The sequence below is a fragment of the Eurytemora carolleeae genome, unplaced genomic scaffold, assembly GCF_000591075.1.
Source record: "Eurytemora carolleeae unplaced genomic scaffold, Eaff_2.0 scaffold1, whole genome shotgun sequence".
Lineage (NCBI taxonomy): Eukaryota > Metazoa > Arthropoda > Copepoda > Calanoida > Temoridae > Eurytemora > Eurytemora carolleeae.
In genome coordinates, this window is record NW_019396081.1 from 1,040,809 (window position 1) to 1,058,087 (window position 17,279).

General features: G+C 32.2%; 1 protein-coding gene across 2 annotated transcripts in view; it reads right to left on the bottom strand.

The window, feature by feature from the left end:
- Positions 1 to 2,700: 2,700 nt before the first annotated feature.
- LOC111716746 (NAD-dependent malic enzyme 59 kDa isoform, mitochondrial) overlaps positions 2,701 to 17,279 on the bottom strand; it is a 42,716-nt gene continuing 28,137 nt past the window's right edge. The window contains exons 16-25 of one of the 2 annotated variants that reach the window (XM_023492225.1): positions 16,947 to 17,021; positions 13,692 to 13,816; positions 10,798 to 10,903; positions 7,574 to 7,611; positions 6,851 to 6,938; positions 6,428 to 6,496; positions 3,996 to 4,080; positions 3,519 to 3,650; positions 3,402 to 3,458; positions 2,701 to 3,221 (exon numbers count right to left, since the gene is read on the bottom strand). In XM_023492225.1, the coding sequence (XP_023347993.1) occupies positions 3,147 to 3,221; positions 3,402 to 3,458; positions 3,519 to 3,650; positions 3,996 to 4,080; positions 6,428 to 6,496; positions 6,851 to 6,938; positions 7,574 to 7,611; positions 10,798 to 10,903; positions 13,692 to 13,816; positions 16,947 to 17,021 (850 nt within the window). In that variant the 3' untranslated portion in view covers positions 2,701 to 3,146. The remainder of the gene's footprint in view (positions 3,222 to 3,401; positions 3,459 to 3,518; positions 3,651 to 3,995; positions 4,081 to 6,427; positions 6,497 to 6,850; positions 6,939 to 7,573; positions 7,612 to 10,797; positions 10,904 to 13,691; positions 13,817 to 16,946; positions 17,022 to 17,279) is intronic. The other variant, XM_023492234.1, reaches the window with a different exon arrangement.

Below are 17,279 nucleotides of genomic sequence, written 5' to 3' on the forward strand. Positions count from 1 at the left end.
ATAGACGCAACAGATAGAAGTAAGATTAGAAGCGTTTAAAAGCGATTATTTTTCGCCGTAAGCATATACCCCTTTCATTTTTCGTGAACACTCCCTTTAAATACCAAACTAGATATGTATTAGCTTGTATCAAAGTTAAGTTTACTCGTTTGAGAAGATATTAGTTGTAGTTGTATTGTAACACTTTGGCATTTAGGTTTTAATTAGTTATTGGATTGTTGCCATGTGAATAATTAGATTAAAATATACTTTCTATCTCATAATTCTACCCTTCTAGTTCTCCTTATTTCATAAAACTGTGGAATAGGAAGACGAGACCGTAAGTAATCCTAAGCGTTTTAATGTTTTAATGATCTCACTGCTCAAAATACATATGATATTCATCCATATTCTACTAAATATAGCAATCTATCCTATCCTTCTATTTCTCCGTATTCTCCTCATTATAGTAATCTATCCTTCCATTTCTTCGTATTCTACTGAATATTGTAATCTATCCTTCTATTTCTCCGTATTCTTCTCATTAGTAATATATCCTTCTTTTTCTCCGTATTCTCCTCATTATAGTAATCTATCCTTCCATTTATTCGTATTCTACTGAACATTGTAATCTATCCTTCTATTTCTCCGTATTCTTCTCATTAGTAATATATCCTTCTATTTCTCCGTATTCTCCTCATTATAGTAATCTATCCATCCATTTCTTCGTATTCTACTGAATATTGTAATCTATCCTTCTATTTCTCCGTATTCTTCTCATTAGTAATATATCCTTCTATTTCTCCGTATTCTCCTCATTATGGTAATCTATCCTTCCATTTCTTCGTATTCTACCGAATAGTGTAATCTATCCGTCTATTTCTCCGTATTCTACTGAATATTGTGTAATCTATCCTTCTATTTCTCCGTATTCTACTGAATATTGTAATCTATCCTTCTATTTCTCCATATTCTACTAAATACAGTCCTCGTCGAAATAACCCGGAATAATTTAAATTGATTGATAACTTCAAAGTCGTCCTTAACATCAAAAAAGCTTGCGGCTTTAATGGTGGGCAATCTGATTTTAGAAATATTGTTTTATGAAACAATAATCACAAAACAGCTCTCTAATCCTGTTATTTCCAAAATGTGGTCTGCCATTTTTTATATCAAAATTACCAGAGATAATAAGAATTTTTGTTTAAATTTCAATTAATTAACTAAAATGTCTCATGCTAAACAAAATCGTTCATATCTAGAAGAGGACTGTATAGTAATATATACTTCGTAAGTAAGGTCAAACCCTGCTGCCCCCTCCTACATTTTACAGACAGTTTTAGAAATTAAGTATGAAGTAATGGGAATTGAAGCCATTTATTTAAATTGAGATATCAGAACGGGAGCAATCTGTGAGAAATAAAAGTAATGGAAAAAGAGAAACACGTGCAGCCAAACAAAAATATGATGACAAATATAAGAAAGTAATTATTTTGTAATAAAAGAAGAAATTGTGTAAGGAAGCAAGTAATCTCGTTAAGTTTGGAAATTGATAGTTTTCCCCTTTTTTATACATTCTGAAGAGAAACCCATGCTAGCAAAGTTCTATTTTTTTCATCATGCAAAAGAATTAGTTGTTCAATACATTATTGTGTCGTGCAGTGTATGAAGCTCGTCAGAAGAAATCTATTAATTAAGGAACCGTTGACATAATTTCGAGGGGCTATGTTTGTTTATAATAGCATGTGGGATTCACAACGGCACCCTTAAAGCGTTGTCTGTTCAATAATGCAGTTTCTATTTGAAAATTGAATATTTTTAATTGTAGTTTCTTTATTTCTTTCCTCGTATTATACATAATCAACAACTGTCCCACAGACTGTATGGGCAAGGTTTCCTCTTAGAATCAAACAACCTTAAGCTTGTTTTGATCAGCTTTCCTAAAAACACCCTCAAATGCCACTTTAAATTTGAGATGTAAAAACTCTTTATAAGAGATTTTTTTTGTCCCCAGGACATGATCGGGTTGTTACGATCAAATCTCGGAATTTTTCTATTGCGTAAGTTTGGTATTGTCTGGGTTTATATTGATCTACCAGGGGTTGTAATCTGACAGCACATTCATCCATCCACGGTTCATCATACTGAGAAGAGGGTTGACAAGATTCCAGCTGCCTAAGGGCTTCTAAAGCCTGAGAATCGTTTGTAAGCCTGGATTGGATACCCATAGACTCTCCCTGCTTGTCCACCATTCCTCTCTTAATCATCATTCACTTGGATCAATCCACTTAAAGCTTTAAAGCTTCTTTCTTGTTGAGTAGAAAGCACGCACCCTTTCGCTGCGAGAGTTGTTGACAGTCGCCCCTCTGTCCTCCTACATCCGTCAGGTGGTCATAACTGCTTATCCAGATGTCGGCTTCAGATGTTTTAGGAACCACAGGTTTGTGTGGAATACGGGAATCGTACCCGTAAACACTAGTCTGGAGACCAATCCAGTTACTGGTTGTGGACAAGTGTGCTTAACTTCAGTGATCACTCTCCACCCCAACCCACACACTCTCCACCCCAATCCACTAGATGTAAAAACTCTGTATTTGATCTTATCAAACATTTTATTGCAAATATGTATGATGCTTAGATAAAAGACTAGTTTGTTCTGTAATCTTTACGAGCAAATAAACTCTCCAATTTACTACAAACACTATTTAAAAAATAATTAGATCACATAAAAAAAAGTTTTAATTCATTCAATAAACTATTTGATAAATGTCCGCACAACTTTAAAACATAATACATAATACATATAGATTTAATCATTATTAAAATAGCGCAATAGATTAAATAACTTTTTAGTGTTCACTGAAAAACGTTGCATGACTACTTTCAATAAGGTCTTTATGAGAAAACCCAGTCTGAAAAAAAACACCTAGAAATTTAAATCTGAAAATGGCTATGTTGCTACTTTTTGGCAATAGGCGACAAATATAACAATGTATAAATCCATTATCAACTGTCTGAATGTTCAAAGAGTAAGTTGTTAAGATAAATATTATATCCAATTGTGTCTATTTTAAAAAGGTCTGTGTGTTCTGATCCCCTGAAGGGTGTCCAGAAATAGAAACCTCTGGAATCCAGATGTTAAGGTTTAAGAACGTGCCGTGGTCTGTTTATTCTCCCTTTCCAGGTGGAAGATAAACTAGTGGACGGTAGTCAGGAACCCACATCTTGGAGTGAATATACTCCTGCAAGAATAACAAATCAAGAATATTCTTATCAAACTTAAAATTCAATGTTCAGATCGTAAAGAGCTGTTCAGACAATTACAATATTACAAAATAAACATGCCTAGAAATTTTTTTTGCAATTTTTTTTAATTAATTAAAAAAATTAGATTCTCATAATTCAATAATTTGTATTCTTTCCTTGAGTCCATCTAACCCACCCTCATTGTATGCGTCAAACATTAATTTGTTGCCAGCCTAAAACAGAAAAAGATTAGAATTCGTGAACAGGTCTTTAATATATTTAAACCCAATTACCTTGATGCCGTCATTAATGGCCTGCTCGAAAACTCTGGCCGCTAGGTGGCAGGAAATATCTCTGATATCAGCTGTTTCTGGGAAAGTGGCGCGGCGTGCTAAGTCCTCCTCTTCGATTAACTCGACTAGAGCCTTGAGAATGTAAACGAGTTAAAAACTTGAGTTCTAGCATTTTGTGGCAAACAGTTAAACTAGATTGATTAAAAAAATCTTATATTTATTCTACTACAGAGTAGTACAAGATAAGAAAAATTAATAATTACAATTAACTTTGTGAGTAGGTTGTTTTTATTGGCATAGATTTCGTGATATACTTTGTTTGTAAATTTGTTCCTTTTTAAATACCCCGAGTCCCGACCTCTTTTAATTATATCAAATATTCATAACGCTGCCAGATCAACGCATTGGAAAAACAAACCTCGCATTATCGGGTATCCCTCAAAAATTGGATAAAAAAGTTTCTCTACAAATATTCACCTCAGCAGCTCTGTTAATCATAGCATTGGATACAACACCAGTTTGTCCCAGAGCAGCTCCCAGTGCCAGACCAGGGAAGATATACCTAGTGGGTTAAAAATATAAAATATAGCGTTTTCATATCGTTCAGATTTGAACTATTTTGTTTGGTTAAAATCAAACTAACTTCATCATTCCTCAGGTAATTTTGAAAATAGGACAATTTTGGGATTATTTTATGATTTTAACTCGCGTAAAATAAATCAAAATAATTTTTTTTTTGTAGAGAATTTCAATTAGACTCAATTTTTAATATATAAGTATTAATCTTTATATTTCAAAGATCGAAGAATATAATGAACAAATCAAAAAGTCCAAAATGAAAAAAATAAGAAATACATTTGTCTTAAGAGCAATGACTGATTTTGTATCAGTTTTTTTGCATTCAGACAAACCACTGAAAAAATCATGCTAGTCCATGCATTTTTAAACAAAAGTTTTTCATGCAAAAATAATCAGAATAGTTAATGAAAAATATAATACATCTTATATGTACATATGTACATATGTATTCGTAGGTTTGTTTCTGAAAATAATTTTGCAGATAAAAATGCAGACCTAAAAACTTATTTCTTAAAAGAGGGTCGCGAAGTTCCCATGAAGCTAGAAAACTAGTTTTCTGTTTTATCGAAGCATTGCTACAATGAAGGAAGAAAACCTAACATCAGAAGTCCCACAGGAATGCGTCTATTCTGTGTACTTCATTTGTAGGATCTGCAGTAGTAAATTAGACAGGTTTATGTTCAGCTTTCATTATGTTTTATTAGTGCGTAGGAGCAGTGCTTAGGATCCTTTTAATTTTGATGCGGATCCGGATCCGCATTGGAAAAAATGGATCCGGATCCAGGTCATTTCTTTAAGATTTGATGATTTTTTAACAAAAAATAATTTTCAAATTTTTTGTTTTATTTTTTTTCTCGCTTATTTTCATCCTAAAACTTGATAAACCATTCAGAAATGAGGAAATTTTTATAATCTCTCTTTTTTTCAAAAGTTCAGATTTAGGTTTTAGGAGTAAAAAAGTTTTTTTTTCTTCAGTTTTTGATTGATATTTTACTCCTTGGATCCTGATCCGTGGATTCGCATATTTTTGCGGATCCGGATCCGGATCCAGGAAGCCAAAATCTTGCGGATCCTGATCCTAAGCAATGCTTTGGAGTATTCGGTACAAGATATAATTACTTTTTCATAATCCATATACAATATTAAAAACAAATAATCTAAAAACTTACTTTTGTGTTAAAGGCTAAATTTTATTTTATAAATTGTGTTAAAACTAAGTTCCAACGCAATCTATTGCTTTTTGCTATTACAAAGACATCTACCACTGTTATGAAAATATTAGGTAGGGTGGGGGAAACACCTTAATATCCTGAAGGCAAAACTATTCACACTTTGCTTTGGAAACAAAACTCGATATTCACAATGTAAACTTATAAATTGAAGGATTTCAGTTTTAATCCTTAGAAATACTGTAAATCCACCAGAATGGGATAGAAACAGTCTGAGCGCTTAAACCACAGATATGTGATACAAAAGTTAAGCCCTCTGTTGTTTCTCAATAATCATTGGAGGTTTTGATTAAAAATAAAGAATGTTTAATGAAACGAATGAAAGGTTGTTCACATAAATTGTAAATTTCGAGAAGAAGAATATAAATATGTCAACGGGAAATCATTGAAAATTTATAAGTCCAGAGCTTAACTGACAACAAAATTAGATTGAACATTGAAAATATTTTTTTTTTTTTTCGGGGGGGGGGGAAGGGAGAACATAAAAAAAACAAAAGGATAATAATATTTGATTTGGATTTATCCCCTTGAAGGAACTGTGAGTGTAGACGGTATCAATTCAAAGAGTTGCATGTCCGGTTAACAATGGTACCCTTTAATCCACTTCAATCCTTTCATCGTGAGAAATATTTCTTCTTTATCTAAAGACATGTTAAATTCAGACAATTTCCTTCATTGTCTCAGAAGCATACATCCGTGAGTCGCTTTAAAAGAAAAACCAAAATTGAAAATAATCAGAATTTAGTTAGAAAAATATGGATATCTTATTCATTCTTGATCAGACAATGGTTTAAAGGGTACCGTGGTAAATCGGTCATGCCACTCTTTAAATGCAGTGTAAATTCAAACTATGTCTTTAATAATGATTAATACAATCAATTCTTCAATGTTCAGATTTCAGACGTGAGCTCCCGTTCATTTAAATCCAATGAATTAACTCAGTTTTGACTCTAAGCGTTTACATTTTTAATTATTACATAAATAAAGAACTCATGATGTAAAGTATATAACCCCGGGACGGAGAAAGCGTTAACTTAACACTGAAAGAAGGTTCAGGGATGGATATATTCTACAGAGCACATCGATCTATATTTACTCTACCTGTTGTTACATTGGGAGGATGCGATGATAGAACCTGGGATCAATTCTGGTTCATGGGGTAAACCCGTTCTAGATAGAGAGGATGAAAATACAACCCGGATATACAGTTAAATAATCCAATCCTGGAATCTTATATATAGAACCAATCCAAACATCGAGATAAGCGTTTAAGTAAAAAAAAAGTCAGATAGAAATTAAAAAAAAACATGCAAAAAAGCAAAGAAAAAAATATTTTTAATAAATACATGCTTGGTAAAGAAAAATTTAATGAAGTATGTAATATCTAGATAAAAGCAGCTGTAACATGTTCACAGCAACTAGACTAAGATTACATATTTTTTCGAGCTCAAAATGCTTTTAATTGACTTTGTCCTGAAGTTATCTGGAGATTACATCAAAAATATCAAAAAGAGTCTACTAGACCTGTTATTACACTGAGAGGAGGCGACAACACTTCCCTCTATGGTAACATCATCAAATGGAGATCCACTAGCAAAGATTGCCCGACCACCTTCACAAATAAACTTATGTAAACTGAGCTGAAAACTTTAGAATGGGATATCCTTAATACCGATCTGTTAATTAATCTGGAGATTAATAACAAGAGGAGAACAAGCAATATTTAATCTGGAGATTAAAAAAAGAGGAGATCAACCATTGATCTCGATATCCACCATTCTAAAGTTTTCAGCTCAGTATTCATAACAGAATCATATCTCAAGAACTGGATAGGGTCAACCCAGACCAAATCTGGAACTAGTCTAAAAACCTAAAAAAATAATTAAAAAACAACTCAAGTAATTCCCCATCACTAATCATAACAGATCGTTGAAAACTGCAGTTTAAGGTTAAGGGTTAAATTAACAAAAACTGTAAAATAGAAGTCGAATAGACGAATCGATGAATCACAAAAACATATTTTTCATACTTGGATTAATTTTTTTTTTCTTCCCAAGTATGAAAATATATGAGAAATTACAAAATGTCGAATAATACAAAACGTCAAACGTAACGAAATGTCGAAATTTGTTCCCCTCTAAAATATGATCAATTAAAACCAGTCATGACCAGACAATATTCGTCATTTTGTAACTAAAAAGGAAATAGACCGTTAAATTCCGTACAGTCGTATTTAAAGTTAATTACCTGTACATCTTTGGGCCTGCTCTGCTGTACATTCAGACCTAGAAAAATAATTTCAATATATGAGGATAAATCTTAGGTTTTAGTGTCTTTTACTAACCAGCGGGGTTTCGTACTATGTATAGACTTCATTTTAAGCCCTAGAAACACGGCCTTTTAGCTAATATAATTACTTTTTTTCTTGCATCTGTTCAATGTGGAAAAAATGGGTAGCAAAAACAGCAACAATGTTCCTTCTGTTTTCATTCCAATGCTACGTTTAAAACCAAAAAATTGGTCCATTTAAAATATTTATTCAGGCACTATAGGATATGTTCCTGATATCCCTGTAAATATAGGATATGTTCCTGATATCCCTGTAAGTATAGGAAATGTTCCTGATATCCTGTAAGTATAGGATATGTTCCTGATATCCCTGTAAGTATAGGATGTTCTTTTTCCTGTAAGTATAGGATATGTTCCTGATATCCCTGTAAGTATAGGATATGTTCCTGATATCCCTGTAAGTATAGGAAATGTTCTTTATATCCCTGTAAGTATAGGATATGTTCCTGATATCACTGTAAGTATAGGATATGTTCCTGATATCCCTGTAAGTATAGGATATGTTCCTGATATCCCTGTAAGTATAGGATATGTTCCTGATATCCTGTAAGTATAGGAAATGTTCCTGATATCCTGAAAGTAAAGGATATGTTCCTGATATCACTGTAAGTATAGGAAATGTTCCTGATATCCCTGTAAGTATAGGATATGTTCCTGATATCCCTGTAAGTATAGGATATGTTCCTAATATCCTGTAAGTATAGGATATGTTCCTGATATCCCTGTAAGTATAGGAAATGTTCCTGATATCCCTGTAAGTATAGGATATGTTCCTGATATCCCTGTAAGTATAGGATATGTTCCTAATATCCTGTAAGTATAGGATATGTTCCTGATATCCCTATAAGTATAGGATATGTTCCTGATATCACTGTAAGTATAGGATATGTTCCTGATATCCCTGTAAGTATAGGAAATGAGATAGAAGAAGCTAATGGGTATAATTATACCAGCTCTATATAAATACGGTCTTGTGTCCACGGATAATAGGAAGAAGGAAAAGAAATGGAAGGAAGAATTTATCATCGGAATCATTAACAATATTGGTCGGGATAGTGCTTTAGGAGTTATATAAAGAGGAGGGGATGCTGTCATAATCCAAGAATTAATAAGGGATAACATTAGCAGTACTTAGTGATCCGGATCCGTAACATGTTGGCTTCCTGGATTAGGATCCGCAAAAATATGCGGATTCACGGATCCGAATTCAAGGGAAAAATATCAACCAAAAAAAATGCATTTTTTTGCTCTCTAATCCAATCTGAACCGTTAAAAAAAGAGATATAATAAGATTTTCATTTCTCTGATGTTCCATCCATTTTTAGCATAAATATAAGCAATAAAGAAGAAAAAAAATTGATAATTCTGCTTTTATTAAAAAATCACTAAAACTTAAAGAAATCTTCAATGTTCATGACCCAGATCCTTTTTTTTCAGGACGCATGCAGGATCCAGATCCAGGTAAAAATAAAAGCACTGCGAAACCAAAACCAAATTGTATTGGCCTGAAATCTTCAAATTAAAACCTGATAAAAGATTTGAACTTTTAGGATTTGAGCCTGGAATAATTTATTACTCAGCTCTACTGCGGAAATCCAGGTCTCAGAAAGTTTCCTTTAAATAGATGGAATTGTGGGGGAGGGTCAAGAATTCAGTTTGACAATACCTGGATAGAAGGACAGAGGGGATTTCCCCCAAACATCAAAAATTCTTTATTTTTTGAGAAGAAATTAAACAATTTTTAATAGCAAGTATTGACAGGCATTTCTTTTTTCTTTCTTGCTTAGGATATGGTCTTCTCTTTTTATCTGCATGAGTTTAAACGTTGATCAAGAAATGTTATTTGTTCTTTCGACTATAAAATATATTCCCATGTGGTGAGGGATCTGTATTCAAGATTTATTCCTGTCCTCTCTTACATTCAATCCTATTCAATAGCTTATTCTTAACTATTAATTCACAAAATAGCAAATAAATTCAGACAAAAAAGCGGATAAAAACACCACTTTAAGTGATTCAAATTTTGGGATAAAATTATCTTTTAATTAATAAAGCGAAACATAATTGCCTAATTTCAATACTTGTTCAAAATTTCTTTTCTTAAAAATATTAGAAACATTATCGAGTCGAAGTTGACTGAATGTCTGATTTCAATACCTGGACCTAGGGCCGTCTGATAGTTTAAATTTCAATACCTGGACCTAGGGCCGTCTGATAGTTTAAATTTCAATACCTAGACCTAGGGCCGTCTGATAGTTTAAAATTCAATAATTTGATGTCAGATTCTAATTTAAATACTTCGATGTCTAATTTCAATACCTGAATGTCTAGATGAAATAATGCAGTGTTAAATTGAGTCGGCTTGTATAATTGTCTAAATGTCTAGTTCAATACCTGAATGTAGGGTTTACTAATGTCTTATTGTCTAATTTAGTTCAATACCTAAATGTCGGGTTTACTAATGTCTTATTGTCTCGATGTAGTTCAATACCTGAATGTCGGGTTAACTAATGTCTTATCGTCTAGTGTAGTTCAATACCTAAATGTCGGGTTTACTAATGTCTTATTGTCTAATGTAGTTCCAATACCTGAATGTCGGATTTACGAATGTCTTATTGTCTAGTGTAGTTAAATACCTGAATGTCGGGTTTACGAATGTCTTATTGTCTAGTGTAGTTCAATACCTGAATGTCGGGTTTACTAATGTCTAATTGTCTAATTTAGTTTAATACCTAAATGTCGGATTTACTAATGTCTTATTGTCTCGATGTAGTTCAATACCTGAATGTCGAGTTAACTAATTTCTTATTGTCTAGTGTAGTTCAATACCTGAATGTCGGGTTTACTAATGTCTTATTGTCTAATTTAGTTCAATACCTAAATGTCGGGTTTACGAATGTCTTATCGTCTAGTGTAGTTCAATACCTAAATGTCGGGTTTACTAATGTCTTATTGTCTAATGTAGTTCCAATACCTGAATGTCGGATTTAACAATACCTGAATGTCGGGTTTACTAATGTCTGGCGTAGTTCAATAAATGGATGTAGGCTTGTTTGATAGTCCAGTTTTCTATCTGGATGTCAGGTTGTCTTGTCAGGTTGTCTAAATGTCTAGTTTTCTACCTGGATGTTGGGTTGGAAAGAGGAAAGATGACCGGAGGAGAAGGACAATTCTCTGCCATAGTTGTCAGAACTTCGTCAGTGAAGAGACCACCACAACCAGACAAGCCTAGACAGACAGGGAACAAATAAATCAAGATAGGACAGAGGGGGAACAAAATAAATATTATAATAATAATAAAGTCGTTTCTAAAATGAGAAATAAAATTTTGGTAAAATTTTCCACTTATTTAGTCCTTTAATCTGAATTATAAGTTGCAAAATCTTATTCGTTTTGCATTTAAGTATTTAGTTTTCTATATGGTTCATTTCTTAGTGAAAAATTTGAGCCAAATCCCTTTGTTAAAGGACATTTTAAACAGTTGATAAGACAAGATGGCTGAGATTTTTGCTCCAGTCGATCAGAAATTTGTTCTCAAAGCAAAAAAAGAAATATAAAACATTAAGAGCACAATCCCTTTAAACTTGAAAAAAAAGAATTATAAAACTTTAAGAGCACAATCCCTTTAAACTTGAAAAAAAAGCAATAAGAGATGAGTAGGTATGTTTTTGTTCCTCTACAAATTTCTGCTCGAGACAGAGTGTGTGAGAGGGGAGGGGAAAGACGAAAAGGGGGGGGGGGGAAAGACAAAGGAGGGGGGGAGGCGAAGAAAATCTAATATGTCTACACCTGCCAACAGTTTATAGCTGGTGGTTTGTTTGTTTTAGGTTTATAATATATCCTAGACTCGAATACAATACCCTAATCAGGAAAAGGTAAAAAAGGTGGAATATCTTGATTTTATTTAAATATTTTCTCTTAAAAACTGTTCACCTGATTTACAATTTTAAAATTAGTTTTTTTAAATTCTGGGGGGGGGGAAACAGAAAAATTTGAGCTTTCATTTGGTTTTGGGAAAAAGTGAAGAGAAAAGGAAAAATGGGGAAGGGAAGGGGAAAGTAAAAAGGGAAGAGGAAAGGGAAAAGTGAAAAGAAAAGGGGGAAGAGGGTAGGGAAAAGGGGAAGAGGAAAGGGAAAAGCGGACGTGGAAAGGGAAAAGGGGAAGAGGAAAGGGAAAAGGGGAATAGGGAAGGAAAACAGGGGAAGAGGGACGGTAAAAGGGGGAAAAGGGGCAAAAGGGAAGGGAATAGGGGGAAAGGGGAAGGGGAAAGAGAAGAGAAAAGGGAGAAGAGGGAAGGAAAAAACCCATAAAGTTGACCTTTTTAGGGCACCAAAACGCTCTATTATTCTACTAAGGATTGAGTAAGGGGTATTCTTAAATCATACTTTTTAATGAAATTGTGCGCGGAGCGCGAAAAGTTTTTATAACGTTTTTCTATAATGCATTAAAACTATCGGGAAAAATTATTTGTGAAAAACTGTCCAGTTTTACGAGAAAGTTAGATTTGAAGAGGTAAAGAGCCTCGCTACAACCTTTTACTTCCCTAAATTCCCCTTTCCTTCCTTATCTGCAAACCTTCCATCAATTTTTTCCCTTCCTTACATTCCCCATACATTCTCCTTCTTCTTCCCTACCTTCCCTGTCCCTTTTGTAGTTCCCTAATCATATTTTTGTCTTTCCCTCTCAACCTTCCCGTTTTTACGCTTTCCCTCCCGATCAACCTTCCCATTCACTACTTTTCCCCTTCCCTACCTATCTCCTTCCCTTCCTGTCCACTTCCCTCTCTACCTTTCCTCTTTCCCCACCCATCCCTTTCTTCTGTTGTTACCCTTCCCCTTTTACTTTCCTTTTCTATCCCACTTTCCTTTTCTATCCCACTTTCCTTTTTTATCCCCTATTCCTTTTCTTTCCCCTTTTACATTCCTTTTTCCTTCCCTTTCCCTCCTGTTGGGTCTTTGATTTCTCAAAAAAGAATTTTATACACCCCTGAGATAAATATATGAAAAGATGACTTTTATAAGGAAGGTCTCACTAAATCTTGAAATAATTTTAGTTCCAGAAATATAAATAGATTAATTCTCAAAATCTTCCTTTTGTTTATTTCTGAAAGTTGTGTTTATAGTTTTTTCTTTCCACTGAAAATTGAAATTCATAAGTTTAAGTTGCTCCATGTTGAGAGCTTAAAACTCAGTTTAAAGTTTTAATCAACTTAATTTTCAAGAATAATTTTCTTCTCATATTTTTTTATGCTCTAGAAAATACATTTTCAACTTATTAGTTCTTGGTAAATTTAGTTGAACAAAATGAAGAATATATAAAAATACACTATCTCTAAACAATTTTTTTGTTTTCTTCTACTTAAAGTGAGTTTTAGAAATGACCCTTTGGACCTCCTAAAACACATGACAGTTCAATTTCAACCTTGTCTAATAAAAATTGATATAGTACTGTATTATTGGGACAGTTTTCTTTCCAGGATTAGGAATTCTTTCAGTTCCATACACAGTCCCTTTGTTACGCGAGCCATGCTGCGTGTAGAAAGTCTGCTTGTCACCCCTGTGTATTTCTGAGTTCCCCCTGAAGATCTGTACGGAATGTATTGTGAAAGAACTAGTTTAGGAACTGTTTACAGACCGACTGCGCAGACGCAAGATTTCTCGCGGAGTAGTAAATAATTTATATCAGTATATGTTTATTCGTTATGCAAGTATTAGCCGTGTTCAGAATTCTGGGATCACTGTGGTAACTATTTTATATATATTTATGCTTATCGGTTTGATTATAGTATGATTGATATTTATATACGTGTTTATTGGTTCCTAGCCACAGTTTTTTAATGCCTGAGTGAATTATTTAAAATTAAGTTAAATTCTAATATGACAATTTGGTTTTAGTTTCAATCAATTTTGAAACTTGAACAATATCATTTGCTGCACTGCAGACCTAAAATATTTGTCAGAAATAAAGAGATAGGACATAAAATTTACGACAGTTTTAGCTTTAATTAAAAACTCACCAATAAGAATATTAGGTTTCACAAGTTTGATTGTATCAACCAATCCCATTCCTTCAAGGGCAGGATCGTCAACGGCAAAGCTTGAGAGATCGTAGAACAGATCCTCCATCTCTGCCAGGTTAGATCTGTTCATGGAGTAAAGAATTAGAATATTAGATCTATAAATGGAGTAATAAATTAGAATATTAGATCTGCTAATGGAGTAAAGAATTAGTATAGATCTATACATGGAGTAAAGAATTAGAATATTAAATCTATATATGAAGTAAAGAATTAGAATAGATCTATACATGGAGTAATGAATTAAAATATTAGATCTACACATGGAGTTAAGAATTAGAATATTGGATCTGTTCATGGAGTAAAGAATTAGAATAGATCTATACATGGAGTAAAGAATTAGAATATTAGATCTATACATGGAGTAAAGAATTAGAATAGATCTAAACATGGAGTAAAGAATTAGAATATTAGATCTAAACATGAAGTAAAGGATTATAATATTAGATCTGTTCATGGAGTATAGAATTCGAATATTAGATCTGTTCGATGTTCATGGAGTAAAGAATTAGAATATTAAATCTATATATGAAGTAAAGAATTAGAATAGATCTATACATGGAGTAAGGAATTAGAATAGATCTATATATGAAGTAAAGAATTAGAATATTAGATCTAAACATGGAGTAAAGAATTGAAATATTAGATCTATACATGGCGCAATAAATTCGAATATTGGATCTGATAATGGAGGAATGAATTAGAATATTAGATCTGTTCATGGAGTAAAGAATTGAATAGATCTATACATGGAGTAAGGAATTAGAATATTAGATCTATACATGGAGTAAAGTATTAGAATATTAGATCTAAACATGGTGTAAAGAATAAGAATATTAGATCTGTTTATGGAGTAAAGAATTAGAATATTAGATCTATACATAAAGTAAAGAATTAGAATATAAAATCTAGACATGGAGTAAAGAATTAAAATATTAGATCTTTTAATGGAGTAGAATTAGAATATTATTAGATAATATTAGATCTATACTTGAAGTAGAGAATTATAATATTAGATCTATTCATGGAGTAATAAATCAGAATATTAATAAAGGAAGAGAAGGTGAGGAAGGATAAATCAATTACAAGAGAAGGTGAGGAGTAATGATCAAATACAAGAAAAGAAGGTTAGTAAGGATAGATCAATAAAAGAAGAGAAGGTGAGGAAAAATAGATCAAATATAAGAAGAGAAGGTTAGGAAAAATAGATCAAATATAAGAAGAGAAGGTGAGAAAGGATAGATCTAATACAAGAAGAGAAGGTTAGGAAGGATAGATCAATAAAAGAAGAGAAGGTGAGGAAAAATAGATCAAATATAAAAAGATAAGGTGAGGAAGGATGGATCAAATATAACAAGAGAAGGTTAGGAAGGATATATCATTTATAACAAGAGAAGGTTGGGAAGGATAGATCAAATATAAGAAGAGAAGGTTAGGAAGGATGGATCAAATATAACAAGAGCAGGTTAGGAAGGATAGCTCAAATATAAGAAGAGAAGGTAAGGAAGGATAGCTCAAATATAAGAAGAGAAGGTTAGGAAGAATAGATCTAATACAAGAAGAGAAGGTTAGGAAGGATAGATCTAATACAAGAAGAGAAGGTGAGGAAGGATAGATCAAATAAAAGAAGAGAGGGTTAGGAAGGATAGATCTAATACCAGAAGAGAAGGTTAGGAAGGATGGATCAAATATAAGAAGAGAAGGTGAGAAAAGATAGCTCAAATATAAGAAGAGAAGGTGAGAAAGGATAGATCTAATACCAGAAGAGAAGGTGAGGAAGGATAGATCTAATACAAGAAGAGAGGGTTAGCAGGATAAAAAACTTTAAGAAATAATATGAATAGAACTAAATATAATAAGCCCAGTGTATAATAGCAGTTCATATTTTACTGGAATAAATATCATCTTTTGTGTTGCGAAATTGTTTCTCGTAAGAAAATGATAAAGGACAAGCCTAGAGCAACAGTTTTTGCAGAGCCTTCATTTCTTCACATCAAACTGCTGTGCTTTAAATATATTTGGTAGCAGACTTATTCTTCAGAATAAAATAGAATATAAAATCTTCAGGAAGATTTCAAAATTTTAAAATTCAATAATTTTTTTTTTATTTTAACAAAATATAATTTATTAAAAAATTGCTTTATTATATTCTCAAATAGTTCTGTAATATCTATATATAAATTATTATTTTGGTGCAGGATTTAGTTTTCTTCATTATCATATCTTGGATTATATTCTCAAATAGTTCTGTAATATCTATATATAAATTATTATTTTGGCTTGTCTGTCTGTTTGTCTGTCTGTCTGTTTGTATCCAATAAACGTCGAAACGGCTGAACCGATCGGACCCAAATTTTTTGTGGGACATCACGTGACCCCAGGAAAGGTTTATGAATGATAAAAAAATGTGCTTTAAAGGTTTTTAATTTTGTAAAAAATTTAAATTCTTGAAAATCCGCGAATTTTTTTTTAAATCCGCAAAATTTTTTTCTTTGTTTGAAAATTTAAACAAAATGAACATATTCACAATTTATATAGAAGATGGGCGCAAAGCGCCCTAAAAGCCTAGTCTCTATATATTTCTGTAAACTTATTAATTCATTATTTTTAAAGAAAAGCTTTGAAATATTAAAATTATTTTTGAAGTAGAATCATCAAAGGTAACCTCTTCAATACAAAAATAAATGAGTTTAGAATTCAATTTTAAATATAAATATTAAAAATGACTGAAAATATTTTTTGTAATCCAAAAATTTTGTTGAAGTAATCTTTCACTAGTAATTTTCCCCAAAATTCCTTCTTTGTACAAGATAACAAAAACATAATTAAACTGAAGCGCGCTTAAAGTACTTAAAGAAAATCGTTTATTTCCAATTGATATTCTTCTAACATATTAATTCCAGAAGTGAAGTTTACATTTGCATTAGTAAAATGAAATATATAGTTAACGAGAGTCTACTTCTACTGATTGAAATTACCAAAATTCAATATAAACACATAATAATCAAAGCAGGCTTCGGATAAACAAATATTTAGATTACATAATGATTAAACTAAAATCAGTTTATTCAAACCCGAAATCTATAATGATCTTAATTTTTAGACAATTATATAAGCAAATGAAACAGGTTTAAAAATTTCAAAATTACAAAATTAAAAAATTTGGAAATAAAAAAAAGATGGTTATTCACTAACCTTGACTTGGATATAAGTCCTTTGTCGTCAATAATCCAGAATCTGTTCCCAGCTTCAGTTTTACTCAAACCATAGCTAGGAGTATAACAGAACATATATTAATTATACATAGAGAGATAATCAGAAAACAATGGAAGAAAAAGACGACATTATAGCAATGCTTAAGTGTATTTAAAGTTGTTACAAAGCAAATACTTTTACTAGACACTTATTAAATCTGTTTCACCTTCACAATTGCTCTCTAATGCTCATTGGACTTGTTAAAGTTTTTAAAAGTCGTCTTCCTATTTCAGAGTTTTCTGGTTATCACGAGAGAGAGAGAGAGAAAGAGAG